The sequence below is a fragment of the Ixodes scapularis genome, unplaced genomic scaffold, assembly GCF_016920785.2.
Source record: "Ixodes scapularis isolate PalLabHiFi unplaced genomic scaffold, ASM1692078v2 ptg001158l_1___fragment_3__unscaffolded, whole genome shotgun sequence".
Lineage (NCBI taxonomy): Eukaryota > Metazoa > Arthropoda > Arachnida > Ixodida > Ixodidae > Ixodes > Ixodes scapularis.
Window position 1 is genome coordinate 3575176 of NW_024610108.1, and position 26485 is coordinate 3601660.

The window sequence follows — 26485 nt, forward strand, 5'->3', positions numbered from 1 at the left end:
TCAGACCGCTGGGTTGATATTTAGTTGGGTATAGAGTAGTTGTTTTTTCCCCTTTTTTTTCTCCCTGTTTCAGTTCTTGTTTTATCCCCTCTCCTTTTTCTTTTTTTCTATTTTCCCTGTCTTTTAGGGTTGGGCAAGTTTCCCTTTTACCTATTGATGCCTTTTTTATATATATCTTTATTTCTGTTTTTTTTGCCTTACTGCCCATCAGAGGTCTCTCATCACCCTTCCCCATCTCTGTTACCCTTTGTCGGTTCTTTTGCTGCCTGGTCCTTTAGTAGCGAGGGCGCACCCTCCTCCCCTCCTTGACTAAAAAAATTTTTTTTCCCTTTTTTCTCTTTCCCCCTTCCTTTTTTCCTCTTCTTTCCCTGCTCTTAGGTTCTCGCGACCCGCCCCCAGAGGGAAACTCCAGGAGCGGGTGGGCGGCCCCTGTCTCCCGGGGTGAGAACTGGGACCCACCAGGGACCCCCAGGTGTTAAGTGGGTGTCCCCCGCCGTGACCTCCTCCTATCTCTCTTTGTTGTCATTCCGTTTCGTTCTATTTCGTTTGGGGAAGGCCCCGGAGTCTCCCCCCTAATGGGTCCCTGTCTTCTTTTCCAAATTTCTTTCTTTTTTTTTTTCTATCCTGCTTAAAGGTACTCGCGACCCACCCCCAGAGGAACACTCCAAGGATGAGTGGGCGGCTCCTGGCTCCCGGGTGAGAGCCTTAGGTAGCCCAACCCGGGCACCCAGGTGTCAGGTGGATGCCCCCCGCCCTGACCTTGTTCTCTTGGTACTTGTTTCTTTCCGTTCTCTTTATGGGGGAGGCCTCGGAGTCTCCCCCCTAATTTGTCCCTGTCTGTTTTAGTCATTTCTTTTTCCTTCTTTTTCCCTTTTTCCAGACGTTCTTTTTTTTCCCTCTTTCCCTCTTTTCTTTTTGTGGGGGGGGGGGGAGTTGGTGGGGTGCGCCACTCACTCATTTTAGGGCCTAATGCCTTCTTCTAGAGTTTCCGCGCTATCGGCCCAATGGGAGTCTCTATCTGGGCAGTTGGCTTCCCTTGTCTCTCGACCCTAATTCCCCCTTTTTTTTCTTCCCCTACTTGTCCCAATCCTAATTTCCGCGTTTTTAGATGCTGTTGCTTGTGAGTAAGGGAGTGCCAATAAGATTGCCGTGTAGGTGTCCCAAATAGTCTATGCGTGTTATAAATATGCTTTCTCAGTTATATTTGAATTGTATTTATAATGTTTGATTTACTTGATTTACAGTTTTCACAATTTCTTCTAAAATCTTGATTGCGTCTTGATGGCTTATTATTTGTGTTTTGTTTGATTCCGTGAGGCCTGTTGGGAAATATTTTAAGAATCTGTCTCTAAGGTTTTTTGAGATTGGGCAATTTTCTAGATAGTGATTAAAGTTTTTAGCTGTATTGCCGCATGCACAGTTTTCGTCTTGTGTTTTGTTAATTTTTTTAAAGTGGAATGGAAATTTGCCATGGTTTGTTAGTAGTTGTGTTTCGTAATGGCTAGCTGGGAAGTTAGTTGGAATGTTATGTGGTGAGGGTATCCATTTGTATAGTGGGGAATTTCTGTCTTTTTCGTTTCATCGGGTGTGCCAAATCTCTCAATTTTCCTTGCTTCGTTTGCTAATTTGTCTGCGATATCATTACCTGTTATATCAGTGTGACTTTTTATATGGTATAAATTTATTTCGTGTAGTTCTTTGATGTGTTTTATTGCTTTTTTATTTTATAGACTATTGGGTTAGTATTGTGTGCGTTCGCGATGGCCTGAAGGGATGATTGGCTGTCGGAGAATAGTGCGAATTTTGTTTTTTCGGGGTAGGTTGTAATTTTTGTTAATGCTGCTTTTATTGCTATTAGTTCAGCTTCAAATATTGTTGAGTAGGGCGGTAGTTTGTTTTTCTAAGTGTTGTATTTTTTCTCGTTCGTCTAATATTATGTATGCAGCTCCTATTGTTTTCCCCGATACTGACCTGTCTGTATAGATTTGTAGTGTTTGGGTTAACTCTATTTGTTTTATATTTTCGATCGGTTTAAAGGTGAAGGAGATGGTGTCTGCTGGATGAATTTTCCATATGTCTAATGAGTGTTGAATGGTTGTGTGTAGGTATTCTTTGTTATCGAAACTGTAGTTTTTTTGTTTTGAAAAATTTCGAAGGTGGCAATTTCTTTCTTTAGTACTAAGTCTAGTGGTTTTAGATTTGTTAATATGTTTAAACTTGAGTTACTGACTGTTTTGTAGGCTTGTGATATTTTTAACATTGGGATTCTTTGTATTGACTTTAGTTTTCTAAGTAGGTGTGAATTGTTTGTCTCTTTCCAATAGAATGGTGCCGCATATTTGATTAATCTTTAATAGATCTTATGTAGATTTCTCTAAATTGTGTTTGGTTAATTCCCCATTTGATTCCTGAGAAGGAGGCTAATCTTATGGTATTTTGATATGTTTTTTGCTTTCAGGTAGTTTAGATGAGGTATAAATGATAGGTTTCGGTCAATGATTATTCCTAGAATTTTTATTTCTTCGGTGAGCAAAGAGCCAATGCTGAATTGGCTCTTTGCTCTATCTGTGCCCTGGTTTTCCCGTTAATTACGAGTGTAATGTCGTCTGCAAATGCTTGTATATGTGTTCCTTCTGGGAAATTTTCTTCTTTGCAACAGGACGAGTTCTCTGAGGTGTAGGTTCTCTTGGATTATGAGTTCGGTTTTTTCGTTGATTCTGCTGAATTCGGCTTTGATTTTGGCGTTTTCGTCCATCACCTTGATTGTTGTCCTTGTAAGTTCTGCGATAGTTTTAAGTAGCTAGCTGTTCCAAGCTTGCCTGTGAGAGCTCCTGTGTTTGGGGTCTGTCTTTTTTGGTGTCTTTTGTTTTGTTTTTGTTGGCAGCGTTGCGACTAGTTTTCCTTTCGTCTGGGAAATCGTCTTCCCCCGTCTCTGGGATCTCCTCCCTCACTTCCCGTTCCAAGTAGATGCCCTCTTCCTCCGAATCGGTGTTTTCCTTGTCCTTGTGGTTTTTCTTTTCATCATTGTCTGAGCAGTATTCTTTCGTTTTTTTGTTTTTCTTCTTCTTCTTAACGCTCTTTTTCTCGTGATATGCGTTCATCTTTGCCGGTGTTGTCTCCGTGTGGTTGAGGCTTTTAGGTTCTCAGGTAAGTTTTTAGGGTGACTAGCGGGTGAATTCGAATTGTTTTGCTTTGGTTTCCTATTGGGAGTAAGTTTGGATTTGGGATACAAGGTTGTTGTTTGTTTGTTTGTTTATTGTGGGGTGTCGGGAAGGGGGGGAGCTAGGAGAATGTGGGCCTCCGTACAGGGGCAAGTCGCTACCTAGCTTTTGGGTAATGGGAGGAATAGAGAGGAAAGAGAGAGAGAGAAAAAGAAAAGAAAAAAGGATTGAGGCGTTTGAACGGGGCGTTGAATCGTTAGCTGACAGCCGAGTAACATGACTCTGAATAGCCCCATTTAAACGGGCATCCGTACTTTGTGGAGAAAGCAGATCTGGCACAATTGATTAGTGCGTAATTACGCTAGAGCCGGCTTGCAAGTCCACTTTCGCGCAGATAAGCCAGGAGAGCACGAAAGGCCTTCTCGGGTACTCCTTGAGTCCCGTTTGGATTTAGAAGGTCTTCAAGATTGGAGTGGAAGAGGCCGGCCGTCGCATACCGCTGAATCAGAAGCTTCCGGTGCTGGTCGTGGCTTGGGCATAGAAGAAGAGCGTGCGCTGTGTCTTCAGGGTCACCGGAAGATGGACAGTACGGGTCTGACTTGCGGTCGTACATGTGAAGGCGTTTGGAAGTATACGCACATCCAGCTCGAAGCCTGTGCAGCAATTATGCCTCGGCACGTGGGAGTCGACGTGGAATAGTAGCGGGAGGTCTTCCGGTCGCCACTCCTCGGTGTGGATGTTGTTGTCTGAGGGATATCCGGATTAACCGGTGAGCCTCGTTAAAACGATCCAAAAGAAATGTTGGGGACGGGTCGTCATGTGCCCTAGCTGCAAGTGCGTCTACTCTCTCGTTGCCGTGGATTCCAACATGAGAAGGTATCCACTGAAAGGCCAACTTCCAGCCAAGGTCTTCAATGTTTGCCGCCATGAATGCTACCCTTGCCAATAATGGAGTGATTTGTACATGTCGCTGAAGCTGCTGAAGGGCTCCCCTGGAGTCGGTGAGAATTACAGCTTTCGCTGGAGGTGAGATATTTTTGATTGATTCAAGGGCTGCCCAAATGGCAACTAATTCTGCAGTCGTGGATGTGGTCTCGAAATCAATTCTGCCTGAGACGTCGTAACCCATGTCCGGAATGGTGACCGCGACCGTCGCCGATTTTTTGTCCTGTCTACTGACGCATCGGTATATACTTGAATCCAGCCTTCATGCGCTTCATTCAGGCAGTCTAGGGCAATCGACCGCGCAGCCAACACAGGGACGTTAGCTTTACGCTGGCCGATTGGTTGCGTCTCATGTATGACTAGGGGTAAGCGGGTTGAGTGCGGAGGCGTGGAACTCATGTATTCTGCAGGACCACCAATCTCATGTTAAAATAGAGATGCCAGTTAACCCAGCTGAGAGTTTGGTCGTGCTAGAAGGCGGGTAAGAATGTTATCTTTTGTGGGGACGCTGTTGATTCGGGCAATATGCCGCATAGCTCTTTCCTTGAATCTCAAACAAAGTGGCCATTCTTCTGCTGCTGTCAGAGTCGCCAGATTTTCGGCAGATGGTGGGAGCCCCAAGCAGACACGCAGTGCTATACGGTGAAATATGTCAATGTCACGCGTTTGGGCCGGCCCTAGTCTTAGAAGTGGCAGGGAGTATAAAAGCTTGGACATTATAAGGCCTTTGTACAACTGTAGCATTGATCGTTGTGGTGCTCCCCATGAAGCACCTCCAAGGTTTCGGAGAACACGTAGAAGCTCACGGCATCGCTGTAGAGTTCTATGAACTTCTGGCCTCCAGCTCACACGGTCATCTAGAATCATGCCCAAGTAGGTGTGGTTTGTAACCCTTTTTACCAGAGTTCCTCCGATTGTCAGTCTCAGTGCTTGTTCTGAAGCACGGCCTGTTGGTCTATAAAGAATTGAGGCTGTCTTTTCAGATGATAGAGTCAGACCTAGATGTGAGATAGCTAGTGCTGTTGCATCCAAAGCAACTTGAAGCCGGTTTCGGATTGCCATAGCGTTCTTCGAGGGTCCAGCACACCATATTGTGACGTCATCCGCGTATATTGCCATACCATCGATATAAGTATGATGTATGGCTGGGAGACAGTGAGGTAGAGAGGCCATTGCAACATTAAAAAGCAAGGGGCTGAGCACGCTCCCTTGAGGGAATCCTTGGGTTGTTAAAACGGGTAGTGCTTGTTGCGCCCGGCACTTTCACTCTATAGCTTCGACCAGTCAAAAAGGCTTGAATAAAAGACAGCAACCTGCCATGTATCCCAAAGCACTTTAGCCTCTGAATGATGATGGCATGAGGAAGCGTGTCGAATGCTCGACTTATGTCTAGAAACACACAATGAACCATTTGTCTGGCAGCTTTTGCTTCTTCAAAGGTTGAAACAAGATCTCCAATCGCATCGGCAGTGCACCTGCGTGTCCTGAAGCCTGCCATTTGGTATGGAAAAACATTTGTATGGTCCAAAACCCAGGTAAGTCGCCGCATGACAATGCGCTCAAGTAATTTCCCCAGACAGCTTGTCAGCGATATAGGCCTGTATGACGAGACAAGCTCCGGTGGCTTCCCATGTTTTGGCAGAGGAATGATCGCCGATTCTTTCCATGCTTGTGGAATGGCCCCAGTTCGCCAGATGGTGTTGAGTTGTTCCAGAAGAGCCGGATGGTATGTAGCATCGATATTTCTAAGTGACTGGTACGTTATCCCGTCCGGTCCTGGGGCACTTTTTCTGCGGGAGAAATGAAGCGCATATGTGAGTTCCGCTGTCGTTAGATCTGTGTTGCTTGCTAGTTCTGACTCCCTGTCTTGAGGTTGAGCGATCGATGGGTTCAGTTTCAGCAAGTCTTGGAGGTATTGCTCAGGTTGAGCTGATGATTGGGCGAACTTGTCTGCCAGAAGCTCTGCCACTTCCGCCATAGTCCTACCAGTTTTTATGGCAACTTCTCATGCAGGGTGTCGTGGAATTTTCGCTCCTTTGAGGGCTCTAACGAGGCGCCACGCCCGTCGTCCTCCACCGGGACCGCCAAGTGCACCACAGTCTCCCCTCCACTGCCATCTCTGAAGTTTTTTGGTGTGTCGTCTGAAAGAGGCATCTATGCGATTGTACCGTGACCAGTCCCAGGGGGCATCAGTGTGAAGTGCTCTTCGTTGCGCTTGACGTCTGGCAGCTCGCAGGTTAAGCCACTCCAGGTCAGGTGTAGGGCTGGTGACCGGGATCGTAACGGTGCGTGAAGATTGTTTTAGGCACTCTGCAATGCAAGCCGAGATATTCGGATGGGTGTTATTTTCCATGGCGGATGCGAAGTGTTGACGAAATAGATCCCAGTTTATCACTTTGCATGTCTTAAGTTCTCTCGGAGAAGTACTGGGGTGAACCACGTTTATAGGAAAATGGTCACTACCTGCTGTGTCAGGCTCGGTGGTCCATATGGCATCAATATCAGGCGAAACGGGCGTTACATCAATAGTGCTTGTTGTAGTTCCTGGCCTGCAGAACGTTGCTGAACCGTCATTTATGATACGGAAATTAAGCGCTGTAGCCATTGCTTCGATCTTTCGTCCTCTGGTGTCCGTTCGAGAGCCTCCCCATTGCTGGTTATGCGCATTAAAGTCCCCACAGATAATAATATTGCCTCGGCTTCTCTTGCAGATTTCTTCGATGGCGGTCGGGTCCCAGCTTCCCTGTGGTGTTATGAATGCTGACACAATCGTCGTTTCCTGTCGGCCAATTCTGACTGTGACTCCAGCATATTCTTCAGACGGCGAACAGAGGTCAGAAAGGTCCAGTGAAGCATGGTGTAGGCTTGCACGAACAAATAGGGCGACTCGTGATCTGCCATTGGGGTTCACCGCAGCGCTGTGAATCAATACGTACGGTGAGAGACGAACATCCCCGGATGTAACGTTAGTTTCTTGTAGAGCCAGGATGTCGACTTTCTTGTTTGAAAGAAATTGGCGTAGTTCAGACATGCGTGTCCGCAGTCCGTTTACGTTCCACTGCAAAATTGAGGGAAATATCGGACCACGCCCCCTTCGTGAAGTTCCAGGTTGCTGAGGCGTTTTTGAAGTCATGTGTTGAGAGTGATTTCCTTGTGCATCGTGTCTTATATTTGGAGACGAGGGTCCCCCTACCATCCTCCCACAAGTGGGAGGACCGTCTGTAGGATGTTTGAGATGGTGCTAGCCCATGATGCATCGATTTTCGCTAAGAGTGCGAAAGCAATGTTGACGGCTGCTCTGACAATCGATTGCCAGCCGTATGTTTCATTGTCGATGTTTTGAGAGTCTTCAGTTTCGTCCTTCCTTGGAGGTGACTTCTTCGAGTGGGAACTTTGAAACGTTTCTGCGTGGGGTGGGGGCTGATGCATAGTTTTGTTGTTGTCCGACGTTTGACTGGCCGCGGAATCGGTATTTGGAGCAGCCTTCTTGTTTTTGACTGTCCCTTTGAGGATCGAGTCATAAGACACTTTGTTTGGTATGTCCGTCCTGCTTGTTCCCTGCAGTGCCTGGTTAGTGGTAGCTGTCGTGATTGGCTTTGGTGTGGTCTCCAGAACGTCCACAGTGTTTTTGCCTGCACTTTTATGTACACATCGCGACACTGTTAGCGCGAACACGACATCGGCGCATTTTCTCATTTTACATCTCAACAGTATTAGCCAGCATGACATTTTATCGCTTACATTATAGAGCTAAAAGCTCTTTCCGTAGCAATAAGAACTTGGATGACATTCCTTGGTTTCAAAGAGAAAACCTGGAGAAACTGGTGATCGCTTGTTCGCGCTAACAGTGTCGCGCTCTGTACGATGGCGAGCCGTGCCTCTCGAAATCCTATATTGTTATTCTTTGAGAGTGTTACAATGGTTTGCTCTTCTTTCCATTTGGGGCACGTTCGCGATGTGGCTCCGTGACTGCCACCACAGTTGCTGCACTTCAGTGTCGTTGACTGACACTCTGCAGACTGCACATCGTGATCTTCTGCACACCGATTGCATGCCTTAGGGCGTTTACATGCAATCTTCTTGTGTCCGAATCCACCGCAGTTGTGACATTGCAGCGGCCTGTTCTTGAATGCAACAACGGGATGCCGAACATAGCCAAGTAGGACGTGGCTAGGCAGCCTCGTACCATTGAAGACTATTTTGACGACCTTCGAAACTCCGAGGCGGCGCACAGTGGCAATTTTTGTTTCTGACCGAATGTGTTGGATCAGCTCTTCTTCCGTGACTTCTGTGTCGACGTCATGGATGACTCCGATGGAAGTTTGGCCGGACGGTGGAGCATATGGCCGAACTTGAATCCCACAGAGAACGGTGGTGTTGAGCAATGTTTTCGTAGTTTGCCCATTTCGAGTGTCAACTGCGATGAGGTTGAGCCGATCGTTGTAGCGAACTTCGTGTATACACTCTGGGCATATCTTTTTTAAGGCGTCTGTCACCTTGAGTCTGGTAAGGGAAGTCAGTTTCTGCTCAGCATCCACCGGAGCAGATACAACAGTAAGGCTGACGTCATCGAGTTTTGGTGAAGATATTGTGTCGGGGTTGGAATTCGAGTCATTGCTTCGGACACGTTTTCGGCCTCCTCCAGCTTGTTGCCATGGGCCTCGTTGGTCATTGCCCTGGTCCATCTCCATAGCCTCCAAGCTAGGAAATTCGTGGTCATGGTGCAGTGGGCTGTTGTCAATGAGAGCCGAGACTGCCGTGTCTTGTACGGTCATGATGTCGGGTGTTAGGCCATCGTCGGTGCTGGGGGCATCGTTCCTGAGCCAGGACATTTCTCCTCACAGAGAAAGTCTGGCCCCAGGTAAAGTGCCCGCTACTTCACCTGTCGATTCAAGGATGTAATGTTCCAGCGCAAGCAATAATATTAGAACGCCAGTATTCCGCGAGCACAAAATAAGGCGTGCCTTAGCCGGCAAACTTCGTCGTCCCCTTCTCCGGGATACAAGGGTAGGTGGAATTCGACTGATTTGTGTGGTTCCCACCACTCTCCCCAGGGGTCCTCAGATGTTGTCTAATACGGAATTTCTATAAGGCCGTTTTTGATCGCTTTTTTCGCCCGGATCAGTTTCCGATCGTCCTCCTTTGGGTTTCTAAGCTTAAGGAGGTGCCCTTATTTTCCCTCTAGGATCAATGGTTTTCGAGGTATAGAGTAATTTGTGTGGCGTTTCGGTTTCGTATTCGTTTCCAATGGGTGTTGGGCTTAGCTGATCTCGAGGTTTCGGTTTCAGTTTCGATTTCGGTCTTCATTGAATGTTTTGCGTAGTTCCAACTATCCTCCCCAGGTGTCCTTAGTTGTTGCCGAATACGGAGTTCCTAATTAGGCCGTTTTCGATTTATTTTTCGCCCAGATTAGTTTCTGATCGTGTTCCTCGTGCTTTCTAAGGGGGAGGAGGTGCTTTTATTTTCCCTCTAAGATCAATAGTTTTCGAGATATAAAGCAATTTATAGGGCGGTTAGGTTTCCTGTGGATTTCAAATGGGTTTTAGGCTTAGATGATCTCGAGGTTTCGGTTTCGGTTGTGATTGAACATTTTGCGTGGTTCCAACTATCTTCCCCAGGTGTCCTTTGTTGTTGCCGAATACGGAGTTTCTAATTAGGCCTTTTTCGATTTATTTTTCGCCCATACTAGTTTCCGATCGTGTTCCTCGCGGTTTCTAAGAGGGAGAAGGTGCTTTTATTTTCCCTCTAGGATCAATAGTTTTCGAGATATAAAGCAATTTATAGGGCAGTTAGGTTTCCTGTGGGTTTCAAAAGGGTTTTAGGCTTAGATGATCTCGAGCTTTCGGTTTCGGTTTAAATTTCTCTTTCCTAGACCTCGGGTGGGTTTAGCAAGATGGCAAGGTTTTCCGGTTGCCGTTAGGTTCTAAGTCTATGCTTTGTTATGGCGGAAACAACGAGGTAGAGGGCCTTAGAGTGATAAACCGGAAGTTCGGAAGTGGCACCCCCCCGGTTGCCGCCATATTTTACGCAAATGTGACCACTCGTCACGTGACCTCCCAAGAGCCGTGACGTCACAGGTAAGATGGCAGCGCCCGGAGCTGGCGGATGCGAGTTTGTTCGGTGCGCGGTAGCCGTGATGTGCAGCTGCTTTCCGACGACTTCGGGCTTCTTCGTGCTCGCTGACGCAGGTATACTGTGAAAATACGAAGGAATGAGACTTTATACCGTTTATGCGCAAGATCGCTCTGGATCATCTGGATATTAACGCCTGTGAGACAGCATCAGCTCTGCATCGCCGTACCGGTGCTCGGATTCCGGGATGTGTCCGAGGATCAATAGATCTTCGAGTGCTTTTAACATGAAATTTTCGCATTCTCTTAGCTTTGTTTGAACGTTGAAATATCTGAGAATCTACGCGAACTCTATACGTCGCGTTAGGGCCTAAGGGAAGTTGTTTCAGCCCTCCGTCACCGAACAACCATAGCAACTTTTAGCGAGGGAGCTCCTGCGATTTTAACCTTTTGTGCTAATCCACGATTCTACATTCGATCGCTTTTCTTCCTTTTTTTTGTGTGTGTGTGAGTGCGAAGTGCACCCTTATTTTCAGCTACGAGGTTGGCGTTTTATTGAGTATGGGGAAGAATAAATCATTGCAGGCACCTGCTTCAAAGCTATTCGACTTGCTATAAGAACAACTGTTTTGGTGCATGCATACATTAACTGCGCATTTTTTCTGTTTTGTAGGATATATTGCAGCAATACTGTTTTCCATCAAGAGTGCATTGTATTAGTCGGTCAATTATTTAATTGTTCTAATTACTTGGATAAGATGATTCATATTTGTGTTCATCCCTTGCCTGGAGAGCAGTCTTGTTGAAAAATGTTGACTACCATTCCTTTCGGTCTCTTCAATAGACTACTTTTAAAAGTGTGGGCTGTCTATACTTCGCATCACCGTAACTTGGAAAAGGCCAACCGCCACAGCCCCCTCGAGCCAATCAGAGAGACGGAGCGAAGGTGTGTGACAAATCTGTGCAGACGAGCACTCAGGTGGTATGCTTTGATGTGCCTCTCTCCAATGTGTGCTTTGACTCACCGAGACTGTAGCCTTTGCCGTCTGCCAAATTCTGATAAAACAAATTACAGTAGCTACTACTGTAATTACCCCAGGCTTTCATACTTTGGGTATTTGTTCGACAAGAATGTTATGTCCGCCATCCCTGTGAATGCGGCTCAGCACCTATTGGACTCGAATGCTGCATTAGCGTTCGACGTGAACTGGGGCCCATTCGTGTGCTTTACGCCGAAAAGAATGGTGACGGTTGTGTTGCTTGATAAGGTTCTGCAAAGGGTCTATTGTGTCATACATATAGGAAGTGTCATGCTATATAACAATCCATCAACACATACTATTAAACTATATGCTCAGAGGTGTGTTTGTTTCTCCAATTAACAAGTTGCAGCAGTGTGCTTTAATGCTATTATCATGTGTGTAGTTTTAAGTATCCTCTCTGCCATGCCTACGAAGGCCCCTGGAAGGAAAAAATTAATAAATAACATTTTCACATCACTGGAGTTGGTTTTTGGATGCACCACATGTTCAGGAAAGGTTGAACGAGTGCAGCCCCTGCAAGAAGTCTGCCAGTCTGGTATGACCCATTAATTAACGTTGAAGGGTCAGAGAAGCGAGTGTCCTCGTAAGGTCCAGAGCGTGCAGTGGACACAATTCTCGGTGTGTAGACTCTCAAGGCATGAAGGCAAGCGGAAATATGTTTATCTGGTTAGTGTATCAAATATGTTTATTTCCACTTGATTACATAATTATTGATTCTTAGTAAATGGTTCCATAACGAGTTCTTTCTACGACAGTCTCGTGTCAGGCGTTCAGTCGTAGTACCTGTGGACCTTGTCGGACGACGCTCCTGGCACGTCGGTGTTCAGTTTGGTCGAGTGGCAACTTTCACCGACTGATGCTGTTTTGTAATCATATGTCATGTGCGGCCACTGACGTCTGATACACTGAAGCTGCTGGGCTGGCTTCTAATCCGAAAATTTTCCTGGTAGTTTTCGGCATCAATGTAGCAAGCTCGGGCATGTATTGCTTACGTGGCTATGACTTTTGCTGTACCATTGACTTGAAAGCTGGCAACAATTTTTGTTTGCTATCAAAGTCTGGTAATGCTTGCAGTTCACTTTTGAGAGCAACCAACCATTCTATTCCTTCAAGTCACTCAGGGGCATTCTCCCTCAAAGTTGGAAATTGTGTGCTTCGTGGAGTGGACACAGAAAATTGGTGTCAGCAAATTTTTAGGTATTGTCCTTTGACGACAACCCACACCAAATCCACTGTCACTGCATCGCCGCTCACCTGCTTTGTCGTGCTTACCTCTTGTTGAGGTGATGGACATGAGGAGCTTCGGGGTAAGCAGGGATTCAGAATCTTCGATTCAGCACCTTCGGCATCAGGGACAAAGGTCGCCGAAGGTAATCCTTAATCTCCCGTGGTCGCTCCTCGAGACGTAATCGAGGGTCGTTTGGCACGAACCCTCGCCGACCAATTCATTGGTACGGGCTGCTTTGGTAGACATGGTTGGCTTCATGCAGTGGTAGCAAAGTGGTGTTCGGTCGTACATTCGCATCACCTACGTTTTCCTCGGTGTACTTTGTTGAGCACAGATCTACACACGATGTCGGGAATGCTTCGGCGTTAGAGTGTCTCATTGAATTGGCATTGAATACTAAGGGGCAGCCGGTGGCGGTCGTCGTGCCATTGTGGCTTAAGTTGCCCTTGGTTTGTCAGATGCCGCTTCGCTCGCAGAAGTCTCGGTTGAAATACCTGTCAAACTTGTTCCGAAACAATCTCGGCAATCAAAATGAAAGCCGGGCAACTGATGGCAGGAAGTAGCTTCCTGATCTCCTCCCAGACAACGTCGTGGATGCCTGGGAGGCTGGCGTCGAAGTAGTAGCTGGACAACTCGAGTGTCGAGACGCCGGGAAGTTGTTCATAGTGGCAGACTCAGGCATGCAGTGCACATTCCATGTTGGAAGCCTTAGTGATATGAACACTTCGACTGTTGTTGGGGGGTTGCGGACAAGGCTGCTGAAGGTGTTGTCCCTCACGTGAGGGGCATGGGATTCTTAGGTTCTTGTCTTCTGCTGCATCAAGGTCGGCGTGGGCGTGGGCGTGGGCGCTCGATCAAGCGCAAAACATCCTCCACGAGTGCGGTGGCGCTCTCATTGGGGCAGTGTCCTGGATAGAATCAAGAATGCGGCTCTCTCTCGTTGATGTTGGCTGACGAATGCGCGCTTCAGCTCGATCTTGCAAACTTCCCATGACGTTAAGGAGGATCCATGGTTCTCAGACCAGCGCCGGCAATTTCTTCCACGAGAAGTATAGGTTCTGCAGGAGCTGGTTGTCTGTCCACCCAATGTGGCGGGCGACACTGTCATATTGTTCAGTCCAGTCCTTGACGTCTTCATACAGCTTGCGTGCAAAAGCGTCAGAGTGTGATTTGCGACGGGCATGCAAACAATGGTGGGAGGGGACACGGTTTGCTGCTGGGTGATTTCAGATAAGATCGACCAAAGGGTGGCTGGTCGACATTTTTAAATCAACTGATGTTTTTATATGACATTGTCTAGTGTCTGGTATAAACGAATCCACACTTAGTTTTGACCAGAAAAAAAATTTGGAGACAAGAAAAATCGTAAGGCAGGGAGAGGTGGACAGTTGCAATAACGCGCACTGATGGAGGGGGCAAGTTTGAAAGTGAATAATTAAAAGAATAAAATTAGGGGAATTTTAAAACTTTTTACAAACAAACTATGGGTACAACTTGCTTGTAATATAAAGTAATAATATTTATTAAAAATTTATTTAGTTTTCTAAAAATTGCCAAACATGCTTGCTCGAACGACAAATGGCAAATTTTGGAAATCTGTATCTCATGAAATAATTTAATCATTATTACATAACTTGCAGACATTATTTTACTAATATATGGCTATTATTGAAAAAATAAATAACGTATCTGAGTGACACAATAGTTACAATATATTTAGGCAAACATGGGAAAAAAATCAAACAAAAAAAAAATTCCAATGCGAATAACAAAAAAAACACCACCTTCGATTTTTTTTTAATTTGGGTACCCTGTTATACTCTATTTCGGCATTCATTTCTATTAAAAACATGTTGCATCATTGCACTGTGAAAGAAGAAACAACTCCCCAAAGTAGGGTCCTTTTTCAAAGCCTACACTTAGCAGTGTCCTATACAAGAAGTGACTCTGAGTTCCAGTTTCATGAAACTTGCACAAATCTTTTATATGCATTTATTCAGATGAGGTCATTGATAAAAAGAGCGATCGGTCACACAGTAAAAGGGAGGAGAAACTATATACAGCATTTTACATAAGCGTACAAAGTGGTATCATATTAGAGACTAATGATTTGAGAAAAGATGATGCAGTGTGAAGTTGTACCTTCCGGTATATTTTACATCTAGAGTAAAATAAAAAACTTTACTTCCACACACAAAAACAAAGATATAATAGTAAGATATTTAGGTTGGCTGTGTATTTACGATTACAAACAATTTCAGGTGACGGATATCATAGTGCCTAACTGGAGCAGCTTCGATGCTCTCGGTGTATGAATGAATCGTGGCAAGCCGATATATTTTATCCTGCTCGAGGATAACATTTTGGGATTTTTTTATAGTGATCAGATAAAAATTATTAGTAACCACCAACAAAAACAGTAGGTTAAATACCCCGTGAAGAAAAATGTGATAAATAAGATGTCCCTGCATTCAAAATTAGCAGTCCTTGGGAAATCAAATTCGGCACTTTACGCTAAGGTTTTCCTCGCTGTGCCCATTTAATAAAGTTGCTTCCAAGCAGATCCGACTGTCCGTGCTACATATACGTCACAGGTCCCTTCTGTTGATGACTTGCTGAGCCGCCACGCGTGCCAAGACTGAATGCCAGGGAAGGCGCGCACCGTCAGCCAGTCTTCTTTTTTTTGTTCACGATACCGAACAACCTCATTTTCGTCCAGATATACAAGATGCACGCCTTTCAGTTTCTTTGATAGAACGCTCACCATTGTCCTGGCCGTCTGAATTGCGCTTACTGAACGTTCTCTCAGGTTGTTCAGCGTGGCCTGGTGCTTCACGAGTCCGCCAACTCCGTCACATGCATTTTTCCCATGTCCAGATGCAGAAAATAACCACTGGGCTTGTGGGCAATCGTCCTTTGCAAATTGGTGAAGCTGGTAGCGATTCTTGAAATGACTGGCGGCGCCGTCACTTACGTACGTCACGTACGAGTATACCGCAACGTTGTCTTCAACCCACTCCTTCACTTTTTCTAGAGCCAAGCAAGCATGAGCGGCGTCGTGACACAGGTCCTCACAGATGATGGCAAAGCTGTTTGTAGGTTTTCTTGTCGTCACTACACATGTAAATATCGAAACTTGTTTTTTTCTAGTGATATGCTTGCACTTCGTCAGGAAGCACGATGGTCCAGTTTTCAGCAAAGTCAAAATGAAAGACAATGCTCCCGCGTTGCATGCACTGTTTTTCATCGTAGATCGCTTTACCTTGCGTTTGCCGGATATGGTTGTGAAGTACCCAACTTCGAACCGTCACTTGGATGAATTTTAGGAAAGTCTCAGGTTCCAAAGTTTTTTTCACAAGGTCGCCGGACTCCCATGTTGCAAGCACAATCTCTTCATCCTCCGGGATATCAAGTTCCTGGAGTGTAAGAAACTGGCCTTTTGGGCAGTGATCACAGTCTCCTTGAAGGCACAGTTCTGTTGCTGGGTCGCACAGAAATGCCGAGTTCATTTCACCAGTGTTGAATGTTGAGCCTGTAACGTTCTCTAGAGCGGCAATACAAAGATAATAATTGGCGCAGCGCACACAAACGCACACTTCCTGGTGTGGAATACATTGGACCCATCTAGGGCGCAACGAATAAAATTTCGTTAGCCCAACGCCGGAATCGGGATGCTTGTCTTTGTATATACGGAAGGCCTCTCGTATTGAGCGTGTCATGAAGCGCTTTGGCACGGACGTTTTCTCTCCGTTGAGCATGACAGAGATGACGTCCTTCTGGTTGGGACTTTGGCGCGAACATTGTAGCTCGTCTTTCGTGAAGTACTCTAGGGCAGCAGACAGGTTCTCAGGGCTCACCTTGCACCTCGTGTATGGATCCGGCTCATACCACACGCCATGCTTTTCCTTGAGTTTTCGGGATTTGCTGATGAGGTACATTGAGGCCTGTGGAATCGTCTTTTGAACCTCATTCTTCGTCAGTGTTGACGGCAGGAGTGTAAGCGGTTGACAACGTTCCCGGAGAGAGGTGGCGGTTTCAAAGGCCTGCCGAAAGTTGTCCACCCACTCAGTGCATGTGGAGCATGTTGGTTCGGACGACCCCGATGGTGCGTCCCTGTCGTACGCAATACGTAGCCTTGAGCGTGTATTCTTGACAGCAACCTGCTCCAGTTCTGTCTGCTTTCTCTTGACATAGGCAGGCCTGTCCCGACTTCTTACGACGCTTGGTTGTCTCAGCGGCGACACATCTGTAGGTAGTATGCTGCGATTTAGATCTTCAATATCTTCTTCAGCTGGCACAAATATGTCAGGGCACTGCTCTGAGCTTCGCATCGAGATCTCCTTAGTGATGTGCATGAAGCAATGGTAGCACAGGTAGTCCGTCGCACTCACTTTGGTGGAACAGTCAGGAGGAAGAATTTGCTTCAACGAGTTTAGGTCCAACTCGCCAACACTTCGAAAATTCCGCTGCTTTGGTATAGTCTTTTTGTGTTTGCAAAAGTAAACTGCACAAAACACTCGTTCGGAGCTCCAGGACGTCTTCATAATGTATACATAAATAATAGAAATTAAACCCCAACTGATGGCATATAATTGCCAAGTGAAAGAACTACTGGGTGCACAAGTGACAAGTCCGAGGCTGAGGAGCTCACTCACTGCAAACGTACATTTGAAAAGAGAGGTCACAACTGAGGCTGTCGGCAAAGCTTGATCGACGTCAAAGGAAGAAAGAAAGTCTCCAGACAAAAAATTGTGGTCAGCGGCCTTCGAAAAAGACTTTCCGGAATCGCACTGTCGTCCCTCCACGCGCTGATATGAAAGCACCCGAGCTTCTACCACGTGGTTCATGACACAGCCTGAGCCATGTCGGCGACCGGTTCGCGAGGGGTTGGCGGTGGGCTTACGTTGATGGTCACTCGGATTAGCCCTTGCTGTACTGAGCTACCGCCTGCAGTACCTTATCGCCGGCTGGTGTCAACAACGAGAACACACACACCCTGTCTACACCAAAACTACAAGCGTTCACCGCACACGCGTCGCCGCCGCTTTTAAGCTTTTGTGAAATTGCTTTCTTTTGCCGCGGAGAACCGCCTTATCTTAACTACGCGCCTGAAATCCTTCCAGGCGGGCGTACACAATATCAAGCGTTTCGAGAAATGCCCGTGGAGTAGAACTATGGGAAAAATCGGAGCCCGCGATGTCGATATCGTCGCCGTTGTGTTAGTACGCCGTCGCGTACTGCAGTCCCCCGTTGGGGGAGGGGGGGGCGGTCTTACTACGATAACATGGCGACAGCGTTTACACTCTATGTATTTACGCGAGGCTCGAGTATTTGGGGATAATGCTGCCGGTTGGTGTGCCCCTTTGTGCCTGATATTATCGCCCGTGACGCCAGCGAGTGAGATGGCGACAGGCATGACTGCTCAGTAAACAGGCGTCGGCGGCCATGTTTTGCTGGTTGAAGCGAACCCCCTTGTCCTTGACAGCGAGCGGGGAAATGCGAAAAAAAGATTGTATCGGCCGTTTTGCCAGAACTAGCGACGAGTGTCGTCTGCGGTTTCCGGCAACTATTTTGCCATAATCGTGAGCTTAGCGAGGAAATGATTTTTGCTAGCCACAGAACACTACCACGCAGAAAGGGAATGCTTGAACATGGTTTTGTTCTGGATATATATCAGGGATATATATGAGAGAGAGAGAGAGAGAGATGAAGGTAGAGCGGAAGAGGGAATAGCATATAGTGTCGCAGGAGAATAAAGTAAACAAAGTTCCTAGTGGGCGATGGCTGCATGATCTTTTCTCGGATCACTAGTCCGTAATATGATACCTCTTTGTACACAGTAGTTTCTCCTTAATTTAAGTGTTGCATAATTGCAACACTTAAATTGCATAACGAGTGTGGATGAAACGTTTGTGCTGACGAAACGTGCGACAGACCAGCGGGATCAATACAAACTGCAACACCTGTGCTCCGTAAAAGTGCACGTCTACGCCGGAACAATTTCGGAAGCAGCACAGCATCACCTAAAGCATGGCACAGGAACTACCAGCTTGAAGGCAGCTCTTCGGTGCGCCGCACACCTGTGCTCCGTGAAAGTGCACTTCTACGCCGGAACAATTTGTAAGCAGCACAGCATCATTCAGCACGGCACGGGAACTACCAGCTTCAAGGCAGCCTTCCGGTGCGCCGCACAACCGAAGTGAGCCCTCGGTCATTTGATCGAAGCTGCACCGCGATTGCACACCGCCAAGCACGACTCACGCAATTTCCGTCGCTAAACTGTGTATCCAAATATATTGCACACGCTTCACTGCAAACCTCGAAGATTACGATGGTCAACGAGAGCACAGAAACGTCGCCTAAAATTTTATCCTAGCGGTATCCGAAACAATCCGAGGTCCGAGCAACGTAGGTCAGTTTGTCTCTTCCGTGGCAATATCCCGGTCGGTCACCAGCGAAATGCACACCGTTCCTCCGTATTTTCACGTTATACCTACGTCAAACACCACGCTGAACTCTGAACTCGCTTTCGACCGGCCTCATATGACGGCTTCCGCGTCTGAAATCAACTCGCCGAGACGAACGACAATCAACAAAGCATCCGACAAGCTCCGGCCCAGCTGGGGCCAGCCGCTGCATGGGCGCTGCCATCTTTCCTGTGACGTCACGTATTTGGTTTGGTCATGTGACGTGTGGTCAAATTTGCGTACAATGGCAGCCGCCTTATGGGGGTCACTTTCGAGTGCAGACCGGAACCCCGGTTTATCGCTCTAAGCCCCTCTACCTCGTTGGGCGGAAAGCACATGTGTTGGTGATTTCTACGTTTAATTGAATAACTTCGCGAGTTCTCGTTGGATTTGAAAAATAATTATATTTTTGGATTCTCTGGAGCGTGTGCTTTAAAACGGTATATTATTGATATAGGTTTCGGGTAGTTTACGGGTTCTATGAAATGGATTAAAATGTTTTGTTAGGAAAGCACATGGGAATGCTATTGTGTGTTTAATGTAGTAACTTTGCGAGTTTTTGTCTGCTTTAAGAAATAATGGTGAATTTGGGTTCTCTAGGTCTTGTACTTCCTTAAAATATATAAATTAATTAGGTCAGGGCCTGTTGTTTTTAGGATTGAAATGGATTAGAATTTCTGCTTAGGGTTAACCCTATCTTCCGCGTCTCCACTTCGAATTTTTGAAAGGTTATTTCTCGGGATCTAGTTTAGCTAGAGCAATAAATTTGGTATCTTTTTTCGGTCTCGGCGTGGAGAATCTTATGCGATAGTTTGATTTTGTCTAGCGGTTTAAGTTTTTCCTCAATCTGCTCAAACGTGAGTGGCGGCCATCTTGTTTTTTTGTTTTGCAATGGACCTCTTGGCGAATATGTGCTGCCAAATAGACACGCGACTGGGGTCGAGGCTAAGTGGCGAGAAAACAACGCGCGCTAGAGGCCTCTCCCACCCCTTGCACTCCCAAAACGTCAGCTACATCCTGTTCACCCATTGAGACGCTGTGACCTAGATACGGCTCCCCCATACTCGCCTTTGTCCCCATCGTGCCTAACCTTCCGCCCCGAAGTCGACACAACGAAACCATCTTCCCTCTCTGCTCGGCCAGAAGGAAGAGAGAGAGGGTACTGGAACCAGTTACTCTCGAACCGATGTTTCTGCAAAAGGTCCATTCGGGAAGTTTGAGATTCTTGTTATTTGAAAATTCTTGTTTATAGGTAAGTTTTAGCCTGTCCAACGCGTTCCTGGGGTGTTCCGATTTTACTTTTTACAAGATATCTGCCCAATCTTGGGGAGTAAAGTGGGAAAAAAGCTTACCTTTGGAGCTGAGGTGCCCATGTACTGGCGCCGGTGTCCCCCTGGTGGCAGCAGTAGTAGATAGGGACAGATTTGAGGTGGGGATTGTAAATTAAAGGAAAATAAAAGTTCCCCCACTGCACCAGCGTGAGCATTGCAGACTTAAAGCCGATCGAGAAATAAATGAATCGGGCAATCGCCAAAGGTAATTTTGAGTGTAAAGGCCCGTTCACACTCTTGCGACTGCTTGCGACCTCTTAAACCTGGGTTCCTTAAAACTTCTTAAACCAGAGAACACACTGGCGCCATCTATTGGGAAACCGTGTAAACTCGGCGGTCCGGCATATTTTTTTTTTATTTCTCGCGCAATATCCTTTTTTTTTGGCTTGAAAAGCTTTTGTCAATGTTATAAACAAGACTTTCTATGGGTATCACGCACATTTGACCTAGGAAATCCCGCTAAACCTTCGCTTTTGTGAAATGCAGTTCTAGGGTAACCGCATAGATGGCGCCACAATGTCAGTGTGTTCCCTCATTCTAGAAACATTTAAGAAGTTGTAAGAGATCTCGTCTCTCTCAGTCGTACTCGGTCGCAAGAGTGTGAACGGGCCTTAAGCCGATTCGGTAAGAAAAGGAAAATTATCTAACTTGCCAGAGCCAGGGGAGCGGACCGGTATCAGCGGCATTTATTGTCCTAATGTTGATAGTATGCGTTTTCTGTTATTTTTTTGGGGGGGTCTTCGTTTTTCGCTTTTCCTGTGTGTCCTTCCGGTCTCTGGGGCCTGGATCTGAATCTGAAAATATACTTGGAAAAGTGATTAGTTCCCCTCCCCTTCTTTACGTTAGTAAAATTAAGAAGTTTATTTATATATCTACTTCTGTTTTCCCGTTTTCCCTCTCCTTTTTTTTCGTCTTCTGGGTGTGTGCGCATGTGTATGTATTTCTGTCGATGCATGTGTATCTATACATTGTGTTTTCGTCTTTTCCTTGGTGTGAAGAATTATTTATGGAGATTTGTTGTAGGTTAATGGTGTTTGCTTTCTTTGCTGTATTTTGTGGTGGTATGTAGTCTTGTGGCTATTTTTGAGTTTTTGGTTGTCACTTTTATGTGTTTATTTTGGGGTGCGTTTATAATATATAATAATAATAATAAATCTTTATTTTGTTTCATCACTGAAACGGGGGACCAAGACAAAAAGCTGCTGCAGCAGCTTGACGGAGGTCCTGGCCCCCTCTACAGCAGGCTATCCCTAAGCAATTTCAAAAACGAACACAATAGCTACATTGAAAGAAAGAACACTATTTTAAATGTACAGACCATAGATCAAACAAAAACAAGAGAAAAACAAAATTAATGCATTCATTGTGGTATACAATGGTACAGTGATCCTTGTGCCTTAGCTGTACCTAAGAAAACAACCCTAAAATAATGCTCGTACCTCTGCCAGCGTCATTGCATGAATATCAACACCTTTTAAAAATAATTAATTTAACAAAGTAGTTAATTGCTAATCTAGCGTGTGGTTATAATATAATGTATGTGATGGTGAAACAAACCATTTTTCTTTAGGGCGGAGTTGATATGAGGAAGTGAAAAGGACTAGGTTACATAACTCCTCAAAAACTTTATTTTTAAACTGCGTAGACTTCATGTACGCCACAAGAAGTCGGAAAATGTAAATATTCGAAACTGGTTTTATATTAAACAATGAAAACAAGTGTTCAGTATGATCATAGTATGAAACATTGGCAATAGCACGCACAGCTTTCTTTTGTAAAATATGTAGTTTATTTATATTTGTTTTTGTTGTATTTCCCCAAACTAGATGACAATAATTAAGTTGGGAATATACCAAAGCATTGTAAAGTTGGAGCTTAACACAACGAGGTAGCAACGATTTAAACTTGGTTAGCAACCCCACTGTTTTTGACAATTTAGACGAAAGATTATCAACATGTTTATTCCAAGACATAGTATTTGTAAACCAAACACCCAAAGTCTTAATGGTGTCGACAAATCCAATTTCTTCATTGTTCGAAATCAGTGGGTTTGGGATCATAACTGTAACATGTTGACTTTTAAATAAAATGGCTTTGGTTTTTTGCGAATTTAACTTAAGGTGATTATTTGTTGTCCATTTTGCTACACGTTCAAGAACGGTATTACATTTAGTTACTAGAGTACAAATATCTTTATCGGAAAAGAAGATGCTAGTGTCATCGGCATATATTATGAACTCAACTTTAAGATCCCGATTTACATTCACAATATCGTTAATGTAAAGAATAAAAAGGAGGGGCCTAAAATGCTGCCTTGGGGTACACCATTTGTTATTTTTGAAATATCAGATTTAAAGTTAAATATAGACACGAACTGGCTACGATTCCGTAAGTAAGATTGTAACAAACTTAATATTTTCCCACGAATGCCATAGTATTCTAATTTTGCTATGAGGACATTGTGATTTATCGTGTCGAAGGCCTTAGAGAAATCTAATAAGCGATTATCTAGTGCTCTTAATATTATTTCTTGTTGTTTTAGTAATGGTAACTCAGTTGAATAACTTTTACGGAAACCAAATTGAGAATTTGTAATTGAGAGACAATTCTATTTGAAACGATTTTTTCGAGTGGCTTAGAAAATACTGGAAGTATGGAAATTGGTCTAAAATTGTTAATATTATTTAAATCCCTACCTTTATGCAATACACTAACTTTGGCAATCTGCATTTTGATAGGAAACTCACCGCACTCAAGTGCGAGATTGAATATATAAGTTAGGTATGGTGCTAGGATATCTAGAACATACTTTGCTGGCTTTATTTGCATATTGTATGCATCAATACTTCTACTATTGTTTAGACTCATAAATATATTATAGACTTCGGATACATCAGTAGGAAAAAGAAATATAGAATTAGGCAAGGGCGAAGGCATGCACTGAAGTGCATTATTTACAGTAGTAGTAGAAACAGGAGATGTGGTATGATTTACAAAATAGTTATTAAAAGCATTCACCATATCCATCCCAGATATTATACAACCATCTATGTTAATTTCAACTGGCATAGAAACCTGTGGTTTGTAGTTAAGCAATGTTTTGAGTCTTTGCCACATCACGTCACTTTGACGTATATCATCGATATTAAACATATTAATGTAATAATCTTTCTTCGCTTGTCGCAGCATGCTTGTTAGTTTGTTTCTATATTTCTTAAAAATCTCAAGTTTCGAGGCTTCCCTAGATTTCAAAAAATGACCATATAAGTTGTTTTTCGTGCGAATCATAGTGAGAAGTTTAGGTGTAACCCAAGGTTTGCGAGAGTTTTTGGAGGGTTTTACGGTTTTAAATGGAAAATATTTACCATATATTCGGATATACAAGTCCAAAAAAGAATTATAGGCATCATCTACCGATGAACTTTCAAAAATAACAGACCAATTTGTATGTTCAATTTCATAGCGGAAAGCATCTAACTGGCGCTGCGTGATAGGTTGGTATGTAATCGTCGAGCTAAGGTAACGTTGTCTGAAGTGACTTTTTTCTACCGATATAAAAATTGGAAGGTGATCACTGATATCTGATAAAATGACGCCGGCAGAGAGTACGGAATGTTCGTGGTTTGTAATAAACAAGTCAAGAAGAGAAGCTCTTGTACTTGTTACTCTTGTAGGGTTCTTGATGACATTAGAAAAACCAAAGGATTGAAACTGAGTTGTAAACGCAAATTGCAAGTTACTATCAGTAAACAAATCAATATTAAAGTCACCAGTGTAAGATCTATAGTTATGATCATTTACAAATCCACAGAGCTCTTCAAAACATTGAATAAAAGGCGCAAAGGCAGCACTTGGGGGACGATAAACTACCGAAAATATAGTATCATTAACAAGAACAGTCAAAATTTCATACCATTCGGTGATTATTGAAAACTGCTTTAATATTTCGTACCTCATATACTTCTTCAGTAACATAGCGACACCACCGCCTCTTTTTCCAGCTCTATCAACGCTGATATGATTGTAGTCGGGCAAAATGAAATAATCTGCACTGCTTGTATACAACGTCTCCGAAAACATGATAACACTTAAGTGCGGTCCGAATTCATGAAACAGATTATGCAACGCATCATGCTTGTTTTTTATTGACCTAGTATTCATATGAAGAAACGTATCTGATAAGGAATGCTTTTCTTCCAGAAAATCACAGAAGTCGAGGGGCGTAAAAAAGTTCTCAGACATCAAAAAAGAAAAAGAACAAAATCCAAAACTAATTTCCGTCTACGCAATCTTGGAAAGGTCGTCTTATTCTGGTTATCAAAATGACGTCGCTAGTCTCATTTTTCCGCATGAAAATTCTGCTCTGGGACACCCAGGCAAACTTCCATCCCTTTTCCTTTTTGCAGCGGATCGCTTTGCTCAACAAGATTTTGTTTTCGAGACATAAATGTTCGTTTATATAAAGTGGCACAGAGGTCTCAAAACCAAGGTCAGCGCTCGTAAGCCTTCGTTTTTTTGTCTTTGACAAGACTTCATCTCTGACACTACGTCGCACAAACTTTACAATCACATCTTGTACCCCCTGGGTTTTCGAAGGTACACGATGCACAACATCAATGTCAGCGGGGCACACCTGAACCCCTGCACAACCAGCGAGCTTAGCGACGAGAGTCTCAAGGTCTTCGTTTAGGTTCTGTGGGAGTCCCTTGATTTCCAAATTATTTGTTCGACTGTATTGTTGGAGGTCAAGAAGCTCCTTTTTTACCGTACAAAGCTCGTCAGCAAGCCGCTTGTTTTCAACTTTTAGAGCATCCTGTTCAGCTCTCAGTTCTTTAATCTCTTTGACTGCGGCATCAAGGTCTTTTTTGAAATCCTCGAAATTTTTATTCATAAAGTCCATAGACCGATTTACGCTCTCCAGTTCTGTTCCTAATTTTGTGTTTATGGTATTAAATTCATGGCTTAGTTTAGTGTTCATATCATCCAGCTTAGTAGAAACCTCGGCTAGGATCTTCACCACTTCCTTTACGGTTGAAGGTTGTTTTTCTTCCATGCTAACTACAAGCAACACAAAGAAACAACAGCTGGGCGATCCAGACAACCACAAAATAATAAATTCAAAAACCAATCACAGTACCCACCTGCAAGTACAGAAGATAGGTGAGACTTGGGCAGAAGCACACGTGTCTGGATCGCCCGCTGTAATGGGGTAGACCACGCCGGGCACTTTCTTATATAGGCTCAAGTCCCGGAAAGGCCGACGTCACCGGAAATGCGGCGCAGACCTCCACTCAAGAGTGCAGAGGCCACAGATGTAAAACGGGCAGATAGGACCACGGTGTTTGCTTAAAACTGGCGTCGTGATGACTTGCAGCTTGAAGGAAGCGCTGCGGCACAGCCGATAATTTTCACCGATCGCCGTTGCAAGGTCCAGATTCTGCAAGTACAGAAGATAGGTGAGACTTGGGCAGAAGCACACGTGTCTGGATCGCCCGCTGTAATGTTGTTGGTTGGGGTGAGCTATTTAGTTAATTAAATTTTCTCTTTTTTTGGTTAGTATTTAAGGTTAGTAATTGTTGGATTTTTTTATGGTTTAAAAGGTGTTTAGGTGTGTTTTCTGTGTATTCTAGTGGTTGAGGTTGCGGTTGGGGGTTTGGTTTTAGGGTTATCTAATCACTAGTGTTGTGTGCCTGTAGGTTATTGTATTTAGCTCAGACCGCTGGGTTGATATTTAGTTGGGTATAGAGTGGTTGTTTTTCCCTTTTTTTTTTCTTTTTTTCTCCCCTTTTCAGTTCTTGTTTTATCCCCTCTCCTTTTTCTCTCATTTTTCTTTTTTCTATTTTTCCTGTCTTTTAGGGTTGGGCAAGTTTCCCTTTTACCTATTGATGCCTTTTTTATATATATCTTTATTTCTGTTTTTCTTTTTCCGTTTTTTTTTGCCTTACTGCCCATCAGAGGTCTCTCATCACCCTTCCCCATCTCTGTTACCCTTTGTCGTTTCTTTTGCTGCCTGGTCCTTTAGTAGCGAGGGCGCCCCCCTCCTCCCCTCCTAAACTAAAAAAAAAATAATCTTTTTTTCCCTTTTTTCCTTTTCCCCCCTTCCTTTTTTTCCTTTTTTTTTCCTCTTCTTTCTAGCCTGGTCTGAGGTTCTCGCGACCCGCCCCCAGAGGGAAACTCCAGGAGCGGGTGGGCGGCCCCTGCCTCCCGGGGTGAGAACTTGGACCCACCAGGGACCCCCA

The 26485-nt window shown here is 44.7% G+C and overlaps 1 protein-coding gene across 1 annotated transcript; it reads right to left on the bottom strand.

Moving 5' to 3' along the window:
* Positions 1 to 24615: 24615 nt before the first annotated feature.
* On the bottom strand, positions 24616 to 25368 carry LOC121834438 (the record flags this gene model as incomplete). Its single annotated transcript, XM_042288125.1, has 1 exon — positions 24616 to 25368. A coding segment is annotated over exon 1 (684 nt), but the record flags the coding sequence as incomplete, so codon positions are not given.
* Positions 25369 to 26485: the final 1117 nt, after the last annotated feature.